General features: G+C 41.2%; 1 protein-coding gene across 4 annotated transcripts; it reads right to left on the bottom strand.

The window, feature by feature from the left end:
• Positions 1-964: 964 nt before the first annotated feature.
• Positions 965-12022, bottom strand: RB195_006232 (uncharacterized protein; the record flags this gene model as incomplete). Of its 4 annotated transcripts, XM_064179198.1 has the most annotated exons (23): positions 965-1069; positions 1429-1584; positions 1640-1829; positions 1931-2050; positions 2101-2206; positions 2275-2396; positions 2449-2553; positions 2761-2850; positions 3207-3378; positions 3698-3784; positions 3870-3961; positions 4708-5094; positions 5270-5419; positions 6660-6806; positions 6855-6958; positions 7153-7255; positions 7361-7502; positions 7580-7745; positions 7829-7924; positions 8434-8568; positions 8628-8693; positions 9008-9180; positions 11923-12022. In XM_064179198.1, the coding sequence occupies 23 exons, from the start codon at positions 12020-12022 to the stop codon at positions 965-967; spliced, it is 3114 nt and encodes a 1037-aa protein (XP_064036175.1). The 4 variants fall into 4 exon arrangements, with proteins under 4 accessions (XP_064036175.1, XP_064036176.1, XP_064036177.1 ...); XM_064179199.1 differs by lacking the exon at positions 4708-5094; XM_064179200.1 differs by lacking the exon at positions 4708-5094 and having other exon boundaries at positions 2449-2499.
• Positions 12023-17982: the final 5960 nt, after the last annotated feature.

Genomic DNA, 17982 nt, shown 5'->3' with positions numbered 1-17982 from the left:
GTTGTTTTGGGCACATTTTGTAGAGGTTTTTGGGGCGTGTCTGTGTGGCGCGATTTCGGGCCGTTTTTTAGGCGATTGCGAATGGACGGAATCCTTCCGTGCTCCCTCGTCGAATACTCCCTTTAAGCCAAAAGAACCGTCAATTAAGCAGACCGATGGGCGAAGGCTATTGACTATTCTGCCAAATATTGTTGACTAGATTATCTTTGTTATTGGGAGAAAATATATTAGAAAAAAGGAAAGGCATATGGGATAACATGATATAAAGAATGTTTCCACGGCCTATTTGCCACACAATTTTACCACCATTTGTCGTTTTGCCATTAACCACTAATAAAGCTTAGACAAGCAAGGTGGTTTTATCGCCAAATATTATTCAAAGTCACAACATATAACCTTGTAAAATTTATTGTTTGTTCACTTCCAATTATTTGTTTATTTACATACAAAGCGACAGGTAGGGATTATTCGTCAAGCTTTTAAACAACTGCAACAACAACAAGCTGACATGAAAGGACGACATAAAAATACTGAAAGGGTAGGACCACTGAAAGCAATCTAACTCGTTCGATTCACTAGGTACTAACTAGAACCATTTCATTATGGCAGAAACGACAGCCTGCATCGTCCGAGCTTCAATCAGTGATAAGCTCCCTCACATTTGTGCAACCCATATAAATCAGCGATAAACATTCTATCCAAATTCAAATAATGGAACGTACGAAATTAATTTGAACCTTGCATTAAACATGAGAATCCACAAGAAACAATTTGAAAGGAAAAAGAAAAACTACAAAACCTAACTAGTTCTGCGACATTTTTATTAAACGATAATATAAACTAACCACATACAACAACAATGCTGAAGATGTTAGGATGTCGCTAGATGAGCATAGACTATTTCCTTCCTCGTAGTGAAAAAAGCAGCAACAAATGGAGCATGAAATGCGCTTCGAACCCTGATTTAGATGAAATGTGCGGATCTAAGCCAACAATTCACTTTTTCACAACGTGGTTGATCATACAGAAGAAGTGGATCGAGTGGTGGTAGCGATTTCATGTCATTGTTCTAAAAGGAAAAGGTTTAACTATTAGTGATAGCCGTAGTCTGAATTGAGAACGCTTCAATGTGGCGTATTTAGAAGAAAGGAAAAAAAGGACCAAGCAAAACTAAAAATTAATACTCGAGATAAAGAAAATCGGTCGACATCCTTCTCTACACTATCTCCTGCAGATTAATTATGTAAAAAGAAAAGGACGACTCGTTTCATGTTCCAAACAAAGTACATTGATGCAGTTTTCAACCCGAAAATAAAACTTCATTGAGAAAACCGAGAACATGAACTGATGCACTGAGAATGGCAGCACGTTTGAGTAGAACGCTAGATTAGCCTATAAATTTTCAGATAGTCGAAGTTAAAAACCTACCTTAACTATGTCTTTTTTCGCCGTATTTTTCGGCACCTTTTCACTGGAACAGCCAGAATCGCTACCGCGCTCCTCTTCACCTCTTGATGAATCAATGGATTCAATAGGAGCATCAAAGACTGAGTCACCCATGCTCTCACCGTCCGTAAATTCTGTCTGAATTGCGAATATGTTGTCGCTGAGACTACCACGAAAATAAATTGACACGGACCAGTCGTATTCTTTCATCGGATCGGGTCCGCTTCAAGGTACGAATCCAGCAGTCGGTCTCACATTGATTCAATTCAGATGAAAAAAGGGCTACATCGCGGGGAGGGGTACCGAAGCAAGAGATCTCACGGGCGTAGTTCCGCGTAAAAAGCGAAGCACAATCTCGAGCGATCCGTTCGGCCGTGTGTGACCTATGAAGTTGACTTCTGTTCACGGTAAAAAAAAAACTTCATGTTTCTAAACCATACAACAAGGAAAGTAGAATTTGAAAAAGAAACAAGGTAAAACCAACCGATGCAGAAGTTTCGCTCGAAGACATTCTCTTCTATCACTATCCAAATGAGTCATTTCTGGTATGGGAAACAGATGTTGCTGCCCTGCACTCAGACAACCCTCGGCTGCACCACCAGATCTGAACCGCATTTCGAAAATCAAATAAACATGCTTTGGAAAAACTCCCACCTTCGTTCATGCATGGATTCTCCACTTGAGTGCGAATTTGGTTTGGAATTTGATGCGCTTGGCCCAGACTGGTCATTCTCGCTTCTTGATCCTCCACCTACGCCGCCTAAAGTATTACTGTAGCAGAGAAACACCTTGTGCCATACAGTAAAGAACGAAAAACACCTTGCCCACCATCGCCGCCGGTTTTGTCGTCATCATCGTTGTCACCGTCGCGTTTCCTTCCGCAGTACTTTGAAACGAGTACCGACATTCGTTTTCCTTCTTCATCGTCTGAGGCTTCAGACGACGAGCAGCTGGAAAACATTATTAGTAGCAGAAGCGCAACTATGTACAAGATTTCTAAACCTTGTGCTACGCCGGCTACGCGCAATGAGTCGTTGATGTTGGTCATAACGCCTGCAAACATCCGGTGATACAACCGCATGACGAGGTCGAATCATGCGAACAGAACTGAAGGCACAGTTAGTGTAATGCACACATGTTAGTGAAGAAAATCATAAAGGAGGAGCTTGAAGGCATTCAGGGTTTTTCTGAAGGGGCTTTTTTTAAAAGAAAAACTAGCAAAGAATGTGAGTGGTGAGTGCTCACAGCTGCGGTGCGTTACAAATAAGGGAAATTCGTTCGAGAACACGACGAAACTTTGCAACTATACGTTACCTATATGTTGTTGGTTGGGGATGTGGTCCGGTGCTTTTCGTTGCTTGAACAGATCCGTGCCTGATGTGAACAACTCCGGTAGATGCTGACCTATTGGCTAGTATTGGTCAAAATGTTCATAATAACGGCAATTTGAAAAAGTAAAAGAAGTTCGGAACTACAACGAATGCATTGGAAAGGACTAGTCACTTCAGCAACTCGAGGCACGAATGTTTGAATCAGGCTATTTGCTTCAAACCTTTTTTGTGTATTATTGTCATTCTGTAGCGCTCCAAAATACATGCTAATATTGATAACTAACACTGATCACTGCTAACGCCGATAATTTTACATATTTGCATTCTACACCCCATCATCTCAGTTTTAAAAACACTGCAAATATGGCGATTCCGGAATTTGCCAAATAAATTGCTTCGTACAATATAAACTTCGAATCAAACAATCACCTATTCGCTCGAGCGCCACTCGGTCGAGAAGTGGTGAGAAGCGTGGTATTCGTCTCGACATCTTCTCCTTCCTCACATATCCCAAGGAGATGAGGAGAAGAAGAAAGTTTCCGCATGCCAACCGAAGAGGACGAAACTTTGAGACGAGACAGAGAGGACAAGGATGACATCGCTGAAAAAACAGTGCATTACCTGAAGTTCTTAGAACGTTTCCCAAGTCTGTACTGTCATTATTATAGTCTCATGTGGGGCAAAAATTGTGTCCACACTTTTTCTCTTAAGCAGCGCTGAAGGTGCACCTACACCTTGGAACTGAGCTACGATGATCATAGATAGTTAGGTTAGTGCTAAGCATGGCATCACTTATAATACGACTCAAAAAGAAAGAAATCTATAGACTGATCTGGTAATTATGAAAAAGGAAATTTCCACATTAAAACTGCAAGCTCCGAAGAAATTTCCGGAAAATAAAATACTTCAAAATATCATACCCGGTGAAGTACGCCCACTACTGGTGGGTGGAGATGGTGACCTACTACTTCGCATACTCTCTGGGCTTGCAGCTCGTCGGCCACTTCCTGCAGTATTGGAACATTTTACTTCTGACAGTATAGTGCTAGTTCCACATAATAATATTCTAATTCGCCTCTCAAAAAGACAGACCTAAGCGACAGAGTTCTAGAAGGTCTTGAACTGCTTGCGGACTAACACGGTCACGAGCTCCACTGAACATTGAGATAGAAGGAGAAGAGTTCCTGAAACAATATCTGGATAAACAGAGGGCAGAGAGAAACAGTTATTGGATTGCAAATTTCATCCACACAAATTTGTTAGAAATGTCCACCTGTTATAAAAATTCAACTGTTTGCAAGACATTAAAAACAATGACACGCATCAGCCAAAGAATCTCAGTACATCTAGTATAAGTATGGAACAATATGCGTTCTTAATTATGAAACTGGGAGATGTGCAAGAAGTGACATCGCTTTTCACGATGACTTCCAAAACAAAAGAAAAACTATCGCAAGCATCTTTGGGTTTAATATGGTTCCTGTTCTCAAAATTTATAATTCGCACACTAGAAAGCAAAGAAGAAAACTAGTAAGTTCTCGAGTGAATTCGTCCCAAAGTCTACCACTACCTACTTCTAAAAGTAATAGATTACTGCTCATACTCATAATCCACTCACAATATGATTAATAATGCAAGCACAGACATGAAAGTCGAGAAAAAAAAAGAACCTGTTCTCCAGTCCATTTTCAAGTATTTCTTTGCTTTTTAGCTCTTTAGAAACTGAATAAGTTAACAACGGCAGAACGGGAAACCGTTAACACTAGTGCTCATTCCAGTCATGAAATAACAAAAAGAAAACCATGCAACTAAGCGCATCTGTAAAATGATGGCTTTATGTGCTTTAGAAAAGTCATGCAGTTGCAGTGGCGTGTAGCTAACCATGCATTTTAAAACGAAGCATAACCAAAAATCACGTACAAACAACCACCTGCGAGCAAGATCCAAGCGATCTGAGAAATTTTGTTGACGACGTCTCGGCTGTACTCCCGACATTCCTTCTTCGGACTTCGAAAACATAGAGCGCACAGTGCTTTGAGACGGTCTCGCTGTTGAGGAACGCGTTCGGGCGAATTTGGCTCTCCGTTGAGCAATTACAAGTTCAGAGGGACTGTTTTCTGAGTCACTGTAGCTGAGCTTAGACACGAACGCGCAATATTCGGCTATAGGAGAGAGATCTTCAAACTGCGAAAGCACCCTCGCAGACAATGTGGAGCGAAGCTGGTCGGTAGTTTCGTCATCCGCAGACGACTGCCTTGAATACAATCCCACTCTGCTAGCACGAAGGGGTGTTGAAATGATATCATTGGAAAAGCTTCTGAATAGTACAAAAACAACAATAAGCACTGTAATGTAGACAAAACACCTGAAGAACAAAGAAGTCACAAATCACCACAATAACACAAACAAAACGCACATGTAGAGGCAGAATAGGAAGCAACACATATAGAAACGCAAAAGCTAGCGTTAAGACTAATTCTGAGCAAACGTACCGACTACTGTGACGGCTCGAACGCATATAGGTTGAAAGTTCCTCTTCACTTTCCTCCTTGAGTATAGAACAAGGACGAGCACGCCACGAATTTGACCTACTTCGGCAACGAGATCCACTTGGAATGGCAGCATTTGGAGTTCGTGATTCGCTGAAAATAATATTTGGCCGCCAATATCACTTTCTATCTAACGTTTTGATGACAGCACGGCTCAACGGTGAGCCGAGCTTTTTTGTTCGCGTTTGACAATGTGGGTCACTGAAACGCACACTTTTCAGGCTCTATTTTTCATGATTTCCTGAATTTTTGAGCTTTTTTTTTGTAAGCAATGAGTTTGTTGTCTTCGAATCAAAAGATACACAACATAGACCAAAAAATATAAAAGTCCCACACAAATAACACAAGTACACAGTTACGCAAAAAATGGGCTGAAGGCGGTTAGAGTACCGCGAAACCGAGAGAGTTGTTATCTCTTCACGAGAAGACGGGTTGGGCAGGGGTGTAGTTCACGAGGATGAGGGCGATAATGCTCACTTCTCCACATTGGCTACTCACCGCGAGTGTGAAAGAGCGGACAATCAGTGGGCTGCTGACGCTTCCTTTTCCGCTCGCTGATAGAAGCAGTCTACTGCTCTCGTAGACGTGACTAGAAACATTGTAGGAGCACAGGTGGAACTAGGTTTATTTCTTACGCCTTTTCTATGGATTATTAGGCGGAATTGAGCATGATCATGCTCTAACTGGTGAACTACACCAGCACCCCTATATATTCGCGGAAAAATCCGCGAAACCCCTGATTTCGCACTATGCTTCCTTCAACGCTCAATTTTAGGTCGCAGACTTTATTTTAAAAATAAAAAAAAAACAAAAAATGAAAATTGAAGAGAGATATGTGGTATCTCACAAGCATTAGGAACGCTTTTCCAAAAACCAGTGTTTTTTATCCTTCCAAGAAATAAATTCACAAAAGTTCAAAATATTTTCTAGACATCTTCTCAAGATATCCATCCATAGCTCCCATCATGATAATTCATTTGTTTATTGTGAATTTTTGAATGTCCATTTATTCATTGAGGACAACTGAATCTATTATGTTTAGACTCCTTTTCCTAGTTGTTAGTTTGAATGGTATCTCCTCCTCTTATCTTAAAATGTCAATAAAGGACTGCTAAATCGCTTCGTGAAGTCCTCATAGTAGCAAGTGGAAAAACTACACCATACGTCTCAGAAAAAGCAGTGGAATGCTTGGAATACGTCTTAAACGCATCACAAAGTCAAACACTTGTCATTGCCTCCGAGCAACTGTTGTGCAGTAACAAGATAAATTTTAAAACTGAGCCCACAATTGCTTCGAATTTCAGATGAAAATGAATTGTACAGTAGCAAGTACTTCTCCAATGGCTCCTCTTCGGGAACAGCACGACCTGTTTTTGCCATTAACTCTTTAGCTTGCTCTTCTCTGCAACTAGCCAAAATACGTTCGGCGAGAAGATAATACGTCGCCGTCATCGAGTTGTAGTCGTCGTTTTCAAGAGCCCTTAAAAATGGTGGAAGATGTCACGTATAGATAACAGGTTACACAAACTTTAATATAGCATCCTCAGTTCCGACACCGCCGGCCACCATCTGTTCAATAATGGTTGTATGAGCGGAATGAGGTAGATGGTGCTTCACTATCAGTGGTAACGCCTAGATAGAAGAACAATTAGGGAAATACGGAGCTAATAACATTGGTAGCACGACATTCCTTTGTTCCGACTTTATCATTAAACGGAGAGGGATCGATTAAACTAATGCGAAAAAAATAGAACTCGTCAGCAAGAAGTGACTGGCAAAAAATTAAAGAAATGATTCAAACAATTTATGACAAAGGAATAACTAACGGCAGCATGGCCCCGATCTCCCGCAATGACCCAAGGATTCGCAACGATTTCAGCTAGTCCCGCTCTTTTTGACGGATCACGCACTAACATACGTTGGATTAAGCTGAATAAGGAGTAGTTCTGAGCACTTTGATCAAAAATTCAACAAATTAATTACAGCAGAAAAAAACACATGCACAGAGAATAGCAAAAAAAAAACATAACCTACTTTTTACATGCGTTGGAAAGATGTTCGGGAGTCGTATATCGACAGTCGAGGATCTTGGTGAGAGTTTCTGAATCATTCGCTTCTTGGAAAGGCAGCCTTCCACAAACTAGCATGAACAGAATTACTCCCAAAGACCAAACGTCTAAAAACGATTTCCGTGAACCAACAAAAAGAAAGGTAATTGGATGAATGACACTCTCGGCGAACACACGAACTAACCAACGGCTGGAGCATCATAAGCATCGCCAAGGAGGATTTCAGGAGCTGAATATGCTAAAGATCCACAAGAAGTACGCAGCTGTTGACCAGGCTCGAAGAGATTCGAGAATCCGAAATCCGTCAATTTAACCATGCCAAGCTTCTCGAAAAATACCACGTTCTCTGGCTCAAAAGAGAACATGGAACAAGCTACAGAGGTTGAGGAAACGTAGAAAAGAAAGCAGCACTAAAATAATAATCAATGTTTACCTTCAAATCACGATGGACTACATGAAGCCTATGACAGTAATCAATGGCTGTTATAATTTGGCAGAAGTACTGCTGGGCTAAAGGCTCAGCCACCCCCTGAAAAAAATGAATAGGAACTTTCAGCCATTCAACCTAAGTACCAGAGAATCAACGAAAAGAAAATATAAGTGTAAACAATCCGATGATTACATGATAACATCTGTCGGTACAATGATTAAAGCCCCTTACTCGATTTGTCCCCATACTTAAATAAAGCAATTGCTGTTCCAGGAAACAGCAATTACTGTACGATTCTGTCCTGTATCCGCCAATGAGCATTACCTGCATCAGAGTAAGAACAGCATCCATACATTGAAATACAACAAAGTAATAATTTTGGAATCTTTAACCAAAAAATATCACGGAGTTTTTATGTTTTATGGATTTGCATTCAGCAAATCATGGATAAACACAACTAAATGTAAAATCACTATGAATAAGTTGCTTGTAAAGCCACTTCTTCAACAAACTACTTTTGAAAAGCGCACATTTTCAAGATAGCTGAGTGAGGGCTTAAAAAGTAGTTGAAGAACGATCCAACACAAAATATACACAATCATACTTACATTTTCGTGTTTTATGATGAAATCGTGCATGTCATAGTCACCCAGCTCGAGAATGAGGAATAACTTCGTATTTGTGTCGATCACCTCATATAGACGAACGATGTTTGCGTGCTGGACCAACTTCATACAACGCACCTAAACACGTATCAGTAATAACGACAATAATGTTAAGTAATTTAAGACAGAAAACTCACCTCCTGCATAACATGTCCCGTTGCTTCAGCATCGAGATTCGACTTGTCAATGATTTTGACGGCTACCTAACGAAAAAGACGTTTAAAAAAATTAACTTGAACTCATCCGTTGGTGCTATGCCACTTTAAAAAGGATATGTCATGTCAGTTATAAATGAGGAAATTTCATATTTTGCAACCTAAGAGACAAAAAACCGTAAATCACTCAAACACTGATTATTCAATAGGTTTTTTGTAGGCGTTTATGATAATTTAAGCTTGCCAAAACTCATAGAACACTACAAAGAAAGAGGTTTGCCGAAAATGTCAAGATCAGATTCTCTCGTAACCTTTGAAGTTAAAATGTAGACGTAGAAAATTGGAAACTGAAACTCACTCACCCGCTCTCCAGTAAAAACATGTCGAGCGAGTTTCACAACAGCAAAATGACCTTGTCCGATTGTATGTTCCAAATCATACAAGCCAGCTATTCTAGCATCACGAATATGTATAGAACGTTTACGAACGATTTCAGCCATTTCGGCAATGTGGTAAAAACAGCATTGATGAAGTTCTGGAAGACAAACAAAGATATGCAAAGTAATGATGAATGGTTATTTCGCAAATAAAATGCGAACAGGAATTCGTATACAGTTCCTGGAAAGGATAAAGTGAATCCAGAAATGTCTAATGTTAGAACAGCGGGAATAAAAATAGGTCTTACTGGTGAAAAAAGAAGCAATAATTCGAGTCGAATGAATGAATGCATGACACAGCAAATGAACCTGCGACAAAATCCGCTAGCATTTTAGTAGCTGTTTCATTGGATTCCTTTGTTTTAATGCTTCCTACGTTATAGCTCCACTTCATCTTCCTATTAACAAGAATTCACTAAAACATTTATGTGGAGCAAGCAAACGATAAAAAAAAAGACGCCAAAACAACAAGTGATGCGACAATGACGGATCGTAAATGAAAACACGAATCCAGACAAGCTCATAGGATATAAGAAAGCTACAAGAACTATTCATCAGCTGATCAATTGGAAAGAAACTAGTGAAAGAACTATTTTTCCCCACGAAACTTTTGCAACATCAGAACATGCCTGCTGCATAAATTAGAACATGAAGCGTACGGATTTCCAGAAGATGGCAGAAAAAGGTCCAAGAACAACTTCCACTAACGACCTGGGTAAAAATTAATGTAAACCTCCCTTCACTCCTCTACTTTTTATAACGTCTTAGGTATTGCAAGTAGTAGAAAGTAAATATTCTGCTGAAATTAAGAAGACTCAGAACCATGTGTCCCTCGTAAGAATAACAAGAAGATTGGCGAGTGTGGTTAGTGGTGGAAATTGGAGAAAACAAGATGAGGGAGAGACACATTCACAGCTAGGGAGTTGGCCGATCAATAGACTAGGCTGGCGCTTAGTCCTAAAAAAGGTTGTGATCGCCGGCACTCGCTGATTGCGACCGAAGGGAAGCAGGGAACAAGAAGCAGAAGCAGTAGCAACAGAAAGAGGATGTCGTAGATCCTCTGCCGGGAACGCCGCCCGAACCACGACGCCCTAATCGATATCCGGGGTGAAAAAGTATAGTGATGAACCAGGAAAAAATTCACTTTCACTCCAGGTACTCCTGTGCATTCCATGTCTGCCAATTGCAGCTGCGAATTTCAGGCCGTTGGAAACGTACAGTTTTCAGCTGCTTGAATTTGCAGCAGTCTTTACAGCGAGAATTTGTGTAGGTGCATAACTTTTGCGTTGACATCATGTTAAAAAACAAATCTTTCTGTCTCTGCAGATTTACAAACGCGAAACAGCTGTCAACACTTGCTCTTGTTTTTGACTTACTATACAAAATATGAATAGCAAGCGATGTGCTTGAAAGATCATTCAAGTTTGAATGCACAGAAACGCAGTAACAAAACGCATGCTTAGAGGACGTTTTCCACTTATTTTCCCGGCAAATTATCCGCCTTTGGAACACGATTCTTGTCCTGGTGCAGAAATTTAGACCACTTTTAGAAACTGTTCAGATTGTTTTGCATTATTCAACAAATGAGCTATTCATATTCATACATTCATATATGAGGTTCACAGTACTCGCGGTTTTCAGGAAAAAGTGAAATCCTTCGTATTAACATTACGTACCAGTTTGATTTTATCACAGTTTCCTAGCTGATGATTAGGCGCCACTAGCCGGTCAAAGATCTCAATTCTCATGCAAGCCTACTACAAATTTCCTACTCACTCTGATTACTAACCTACTTCCCCTCAAGCTCCGTCAACCTAAACAAACAATATATCGTTACGGTTTCAAAGAGCCAAATCAGGGTATATATGTGGGTCTAGAATGATAATGAGCAAAAGCATACTTCTCCAAATGAACCGAATGAATTAAAAGCAGCCTATCACGAAATTGACGATAAACGGCAATCCGTAAGCTGCAGTAAACCAAGTCACTGCAAACTTTGAAGAAAAAAACCCCTACTATTTCTCCAAAGTTACTTCTTCTTAACAAATGTGATGTAGTATCTTATAGATTAGTGATGCAATACTGAAATCCATCCCCTGTCATCCCATCAACACTAATTTATCAGATTGACGTATAGTCGCGGCCATACTAATCTGCTTATGGCTCTCTAGATGGCACCTGCCATGCGTCAACACGTGCCACCCAATTGCAGACCACATGCGGGCTTCTTCTTCTCAAATGAAATGCAACGCATCCGTCTCCGTGTTGCTCTTAACGTGGTCGTACGTAGCGGCACGTCACTAATGAAAACCCGCCAGGAATAGGGCGAGGATTGGGATGACCACGATTGAACGCATCTTTCGTGCGAGGACTACTTCGAATGACAGATCGAACAATCATTTCGGGGATGTTGCCCACATAAGCTGACCTCACCGTCGCTTAAGTTGTAGGTGGGCGTAACCTTGCACTGTTGTAACTCTTCGGAAAGTTATGCAACGCCTTCTATGCTGGTAACGTGATCCCAACAGTCCCAACGCAAAAGACGAGCACTGTTCGTACAGTCTTTACAGACACAGTCGCATACAGTCGGGTCAAAACGACATGAGTCACGAGTGTAGTTTGCGGTACATTTACGTACGCGCTCGAAAGTTCGAGGTGGAGAACGGGGTCTTTGTTTCTTATCATTTTAAAAGGATAGTGTTCGGTAAAGGTACTCTTGTGACTCGCACACGCGTTCGACGTCAATTCAGAATCGAAGAGTTTTTTGAACACATATGGTATATAGGATAAAACGAAATGGAGTATAGTGCAGTTGCGTAGGCGGGTATGCTCGCAGCGACCCGGTGGAGCATAATGGCTAAGATCGTGGGAGGAAGAGGACTCGTTAGCACCGTCCATGGCTGCAGCTCGCGATGGTCCCATGTCGATTCCAACCGCCATCTCCACCGCGCCGCTTCGAGCGCAGCCGCTTACGCAACTGCACCGTGCTTCATGCCGTTTTGACCCGACTTTAATCGATCGTGATCGTGATGGAACCTTTCAAAAGGACTGCAGGGGTGAGTAAAGGTCGCAGTGCGCCATTTCGAGTGCAACAGCTTACAACAACAGTTGCACCAGACCTCAGATATTTTTGGCCCGACTGTAATCGGATGATGCAACGATAACGTCACATGTTTGTTTACCTATCAACTGTACTTCAGCTAAAGGTACCACGAATCTGAGGTACGGATTTCAGGGCGAGCATTCTTATACGGGATAGTAGATTATGGAGAGGGGGTGACTCTGTCCATTTCTTCCTAAATGCCGTAAAAAAACCGTTCGGAAGATGAGGCGCGTGCACAGGGCTGACGCGCTCCAACCGAACTCGTTGCAGAAAGTAGCGCGCCGGAACCACGCTTCTCTCCATAATCTACCCGTATACGAATACTCCACCTGAAATCTGTACCACCTCAGATTCCTGTGGTGATGCCTTTAACAGGTAAACAGCTGTTCTATAACAAGCTGTGTTCACAACGGTTTCTATGGATGTGTGGTCTGAAACGGAGCACTTCCTTTTTCAAGATCTTTTTCCGGCCTAACAGAACTTCTCATTCAAAGAGATTATTTGTCGAGCAAGTTGCGGCAGACCCGTCACACCCTCCTGAACATGGGGAATCATTATATAAAGAATGCCTCCTTTCGCTCCGAATGACGGTGCTGATCTGCGGAAGGCTCTTAAGGCTACGCCAGTCCTCACAGAGCTGGCAATTTTTGAATGACATTATTCAGTTCATCTTGCGATCGAACGCTCATACCATAAATATCCCTCTTTTTTTGCTGGAAAATGGCTTTTCTCCTCAAAAGCATAACAACATCATTATTCAGCGCTGTAGGAGAGGCCATAAATGAAGAATAAAATCATAAATCAAGAGTTTTCCTAAAGCAAGGGATTTTAAGTGCTCCAGTGTTGGGTTCGGACTTTCTGTGGTGTTCGCTTCGGTCGCCATCAATGAAAATTAATAGTACCAGCATTTTCTGTGAAATTACATCCCTGTTTTTCTAACAACGCTTTCTTCCTCTTTTTTTATTATAAGTAAAAGCAAAAGATTTCATTTTTCTCTAAACGCGTCATTTCTACATTTGAAGGACATTCAAATTTCGATTTTAAACACTCCTTTGGTACCAATGTAATATAGATACAATTTGTGGGCACTGTTCGATGTGTTTTCCTTTTGGTTTCCCCTAACAGTTATCACAGAATGATGTTTTAACGTAAAATGACGCGAACTAAATTATCGTAGGTTCCACGTCGGATCATGTAAAACATTGGCTTCTATTTAAGCACCCGTTTAATCTATTTAAAGGCATCACTCCACAAATCTGAGGTGGTGCGGATTTCAGGTGGAGTATTCGTATACGGGATCGTAGATTAAAGAGAGTGGGGTGATTCCGTCCATTTCTTCCTAATTACCGTAAAAAAACGGCCCGGAAGATACGGCTTTGGGCGTTCTGGCGCACTATTTTCTACAAGGAGTTCGACTGGAGCGCGCCAGCATTGTGCACGCGCCGCATCTTCCGGGCCGTTTTTTACGGCAATTAGGAAGAAATGGACGGAATCGCCCACCTCCCTATAATCTACGATCCTGTATATGAATACTCCACCTGAAATCCGTACCACCTCAGATTCGTGTGGTGATGCCTTTAAGCAACGTTGAAGGGAATGGAAAAGATATTTTATAAAGGGAGAATATAGGCAAAGCAATGGAAAACGCAATGAAAAACTAAATCTAAAAAAAGAAGCATCTGTGCTGAAGAAAGGCATATTTTATTTAGTTTGAAATATATTAATACGCACAGCTTAAGCTTCAACAGGTTGAATCTGCTGCAGCCATTCTGATAATTACCATTGTATCGTAAACAAAAATTGTGTCGCTTTTTATGCAAACCACATAAAAAGAAAGTAGCCGCTGAAAAAATTACTGAAGAAGAACAGAGAGCAATTTTGAAAAGTTACTTTTCAGGTGGACTGTTCTTCCGGAGTGACCGAAAAAGAGCTTAAGAAGCTATTTGGTCTTCAGAGGGTATTACGTGGCAGCGCACGTGCTGACTACTTTAAATTCGAAAGCAAGATCAAGATTCACAAAACTCGCCCCTAAGTACCATTGCTCCAACCTAGTAGATAGGATTTTTTTGCAGTGAACTTGAACTAAAACTCAAAACAGGACTAATCTACTTTAAGACTGTACATGATATATTACTAGTGAATCCTCGGGAAAATGTCTGTTGGAAAATCGTTTTTTTTTATCTTGCGGGCGTATCATCAATTTTACACACGAAATTGAGTATGTTGTTTAACGTTGATGTCAGATGATATAATACGACAGAGCATGAGCTAGGCGTAGTCAAAGAACTAGGACAAGAAGTAGGTTTTTACGTGAACTCCCAGCAAATTGCGAGTCGAACTGCATGAGGGGACGTGAAGATATGGGAAGCTGCGTTGGCTGGTCGTCTACCCTAGGCGCACTTCTCAAACGATGTCTATGACGAGTAAGAAAAAGACACAACTGTTAGAGTTATGACATTGCGAAACCCCATAAAACGAGTGTGGCGCCATAGAAGAACAGGGAAGACGAAGAGGAAGCGGAGGCAATTTTGGTTAAGTAGGACGGAAGTCACCCGAAACAGGATCATACGACAGAGACGAGTCTATTTCATCTCTCATTACTTCATAATTTTATTACTTCCAATTAAACTAGACACTCAAATCGTATAGAAACCTAAGTAGAATTTTATCGTTATGTCTGTGGAAGGGAGCAATACTCAGAAACTAAACTGGGAACTTTTTTGTCAAAGCCTAGCAACCGATAATGAATATGTTCTTAATCTATTCTTCTATGTTGAGCTGTTCTTAAACGATAACCGTCGGTATCTCGACGTTACGATCCTAATCGGCTAGATTTGAGAAAGCTTCAGAAAATCCACTGGATTTCCTGCAGCGACTAAAACATCCGTAGTAGGATTTAGTCTTATAAATGATTGCTTAATGGGTGGTAAAAGAAAAATCGAATCTCTGGTGAGATACAGAACATCTCAAGATGAGTTAAAAGGATAAAGGACAAAGTGTCTGGCGTTGATCAATCCGCTTCGGATGTTCCCCCAACGTCCACTTCAATTCAGAATCGTTTGAGGTTTACGAACCTGTAACTGGCCTATACAATGACTTGCGGTGGGTAGCCGATGTGTCAAGTCAGTGCTTTTATCCTCCCAGACAAGTCAGGTACCAATTTATCGACCCCGGAGGGATGAAAGGCTTGGTGAGCACTAAGGCGGATTCGAACCTCCGATCGATTGTACAGGAAGCGGAACCTCTAACCGCTACACTACACCCGCCCATCAAGATGAGTTATTTTGCAAAAATTGAAGCCTATCACACTGAAACTTATGGCTGTAGTACTCATCGATCAAATAAATACAGATTTCTATATTTGTTTCCTCGCGTTCCAGCAATTCTCTTAGTTACTTTAACTGATTACTTACTAATTATTAGTTCACTATACTACTGGTATAAACTGTTTAAGTAAATCGGACTATGTTTATTAGTTGCCTTCGCTCATGTTATTGATTCGCGACTCTCTTCATTTCCATATTTAAATATTGATTATTAAAAATCTCTAGGTTTTAGTAGACATCACTACAAGAATCAGTATTATTTAATAATGATACTCACCAAACAGCTCACTAGCCTTCGTTTGACGAGGGTTTCCTCAATTTTATACTTAATCCTCAAAATCGATAGGAAAGTTACTTAAATTATCTAAATGCTTGAGATACTAACAAATCTGCTTAAATATGTGCCATTACTCTTCTTATTGAATTTTGCTCTCCCAAGGAAGCAGTTTTATAGCAATAAACAGAACATTTCAAGCCATCAAAACAATGGTTACGTGTAGGAAGTTGAAGCTGTATTCAAAAATGGCGAAAAATCAAGTTATCACGATCCTGAGGAGCACATTATAACCATCGAAAAGAAGAGAAAAAAGACAGAAGAACAAGAATTCAGAATTGAAACAAATTGCACTTTTTGGTGATTGCATTTGTAGATTTGGTGTACGGCATGATCGCAGTCAAAAGCCTCCCAACACAGTCCAATTACTGTTTTAAGAGCTATAAATTCAGTTGACAATAATCATCCCATATATCATTAGGTATTCTCCGAGATTGAGAGATTTTCTGTTCTTAGGATTACAGCACGTAGAGACGAAGATTGTTGTACTACCACGTTACACATGTAAACAGACACATTGTTGTTTGTTAAATATCTTGCAAATGATACAAAAGTCGGAATATATGGCAGTCAAATAAAGCGATGGACCCGGCGAACAAAAACGGATTCAAAAAGGAAAAAGCCCGAAATCCCTCAATCTGAATTTGATAAGACATGCATCATTGTATTTCTCGGGGGAGGATTCTTGGTTCGCAAACCAGTTAGTCCGTCGAAATCCTTAGTATTTTATGTAGTACACGATCTCTATAGTCTCAGCCGTCATCATCTTCATCTTAATTTCCACTGTTTTCAATTTTCAACGCTACCCCTTAAAAATACCTACTCAGAAACCTCTTGCACAACATATTGTGCAATTGTCTGCAGATGACTGCTGCCATCTTCTACATCAGCGCCATGACTCATTTTACGCGCGGTTTAACGTCAATGAGGTGAAACCCTACATCGTCCGGCATCCTCACCTTACCTTCCTTTCACTTTTCGGCCACCCCTTCCCATGATATCCTGGAAACCCTTTGTGGAAACCTTGCCCATAAGAGTTAATAGGGATATTAATAATATTGTAATATAGCACTTGATATAAGTACAGCGGGCGGGTGTGGCGCAGTCGGCTAGAGGTCCGTTGTAGCCACACGGTCGAGGGTTCGAATCTGCCCTAGTGCTCACCAAGCTTTTCATCCCTTCGGGGTCGATAAATTGGTACCAGACTCGTCTGGGAGGATAAAAACACTGACTTGATCATCGGCTGGCCCCCGCAAGTCATTGTATAGGCCAACACGCGCTCCAAAACCTCAACGATTAAGAATTCCAGTAAAACGAGTTGGCGCATCCCAAGTGGATTGATACGCCAGTGACTTTATCCTTTATCCTTTTTACAGGTACAGCACAGCAAATACTGCGCAACTGCACAAGAAAAATTTATGCTACAGTCACGATTTTAACCTCGGAGCAGTTGCGTAAGCAGGCTGCTCGGAGGTTCACGTCGTGACTATAGCATAAAGCGGCTGCGCTTGAAGAGGTACGTTGGAGATGGAGGTTGGAATCCTAAGGGTCCCCCTTCGAAATTAACCGCTTTGATCCACCCGCCACTTCGACCGCAGCTTACACAACTGAACCGTAGTCCATGTCGTTTTGTTCCTACCATATAGAAATTTGATACTGCGGCACGCCGAAAAATTCGCGATCTCCATGCTGCAGTTTGCTATGTCTTTGACGGATCTACGGAAGATAGGGAGACCCTCATTCGAGTCATAAGGATGGTGGCTAGGCACTGGCCGGGACACCACCAAACGTCCGAAGCCAGCAGCAAGCGGTTGAACCGCTTTGTATGTAGCCGCTTGCGCGATCCAGTACCAGAAATTCAACTACATATTCGCTATGTGCACTTCCAAAACACATACATATACATATACATAGTTACATAGTTATTGGTATATCGCTGCATCCGTTTATCGTTGGAATTGCAACTATCATGGCGCGTAGCAATTCCATATCCGGCACCAGTTGGTATAGCACCCAACCAGCCGACTGCGTACCCATTCCGGCCCATTCCTAGAGTTTCATCGTTTATCACCACAAAAACTGAGCTTGCAACAGGTGCCACTAGCAACACTAGGTGGCGCGAGCATGCCATTCAATC

Source organism: Necator americanus, chromosome I (assembly GCF_031761385.1).
Source record: "Necator americanus strain Aroian chromosome I, whole genome shotgun sequence".
Classification (NCBI taxonomy): domain Eukaryota; kingdom Metazoa; phylum Nematoda; class Chromadorea; order Rhabditida; family Ancylostomatidae; genus Necator; species Necator americanus.
The sequence above is the reverse complement of the archived record's forward strand: the minus strand, read 5'-3'. Positions and strand labels throughout refer to the sequence as shown.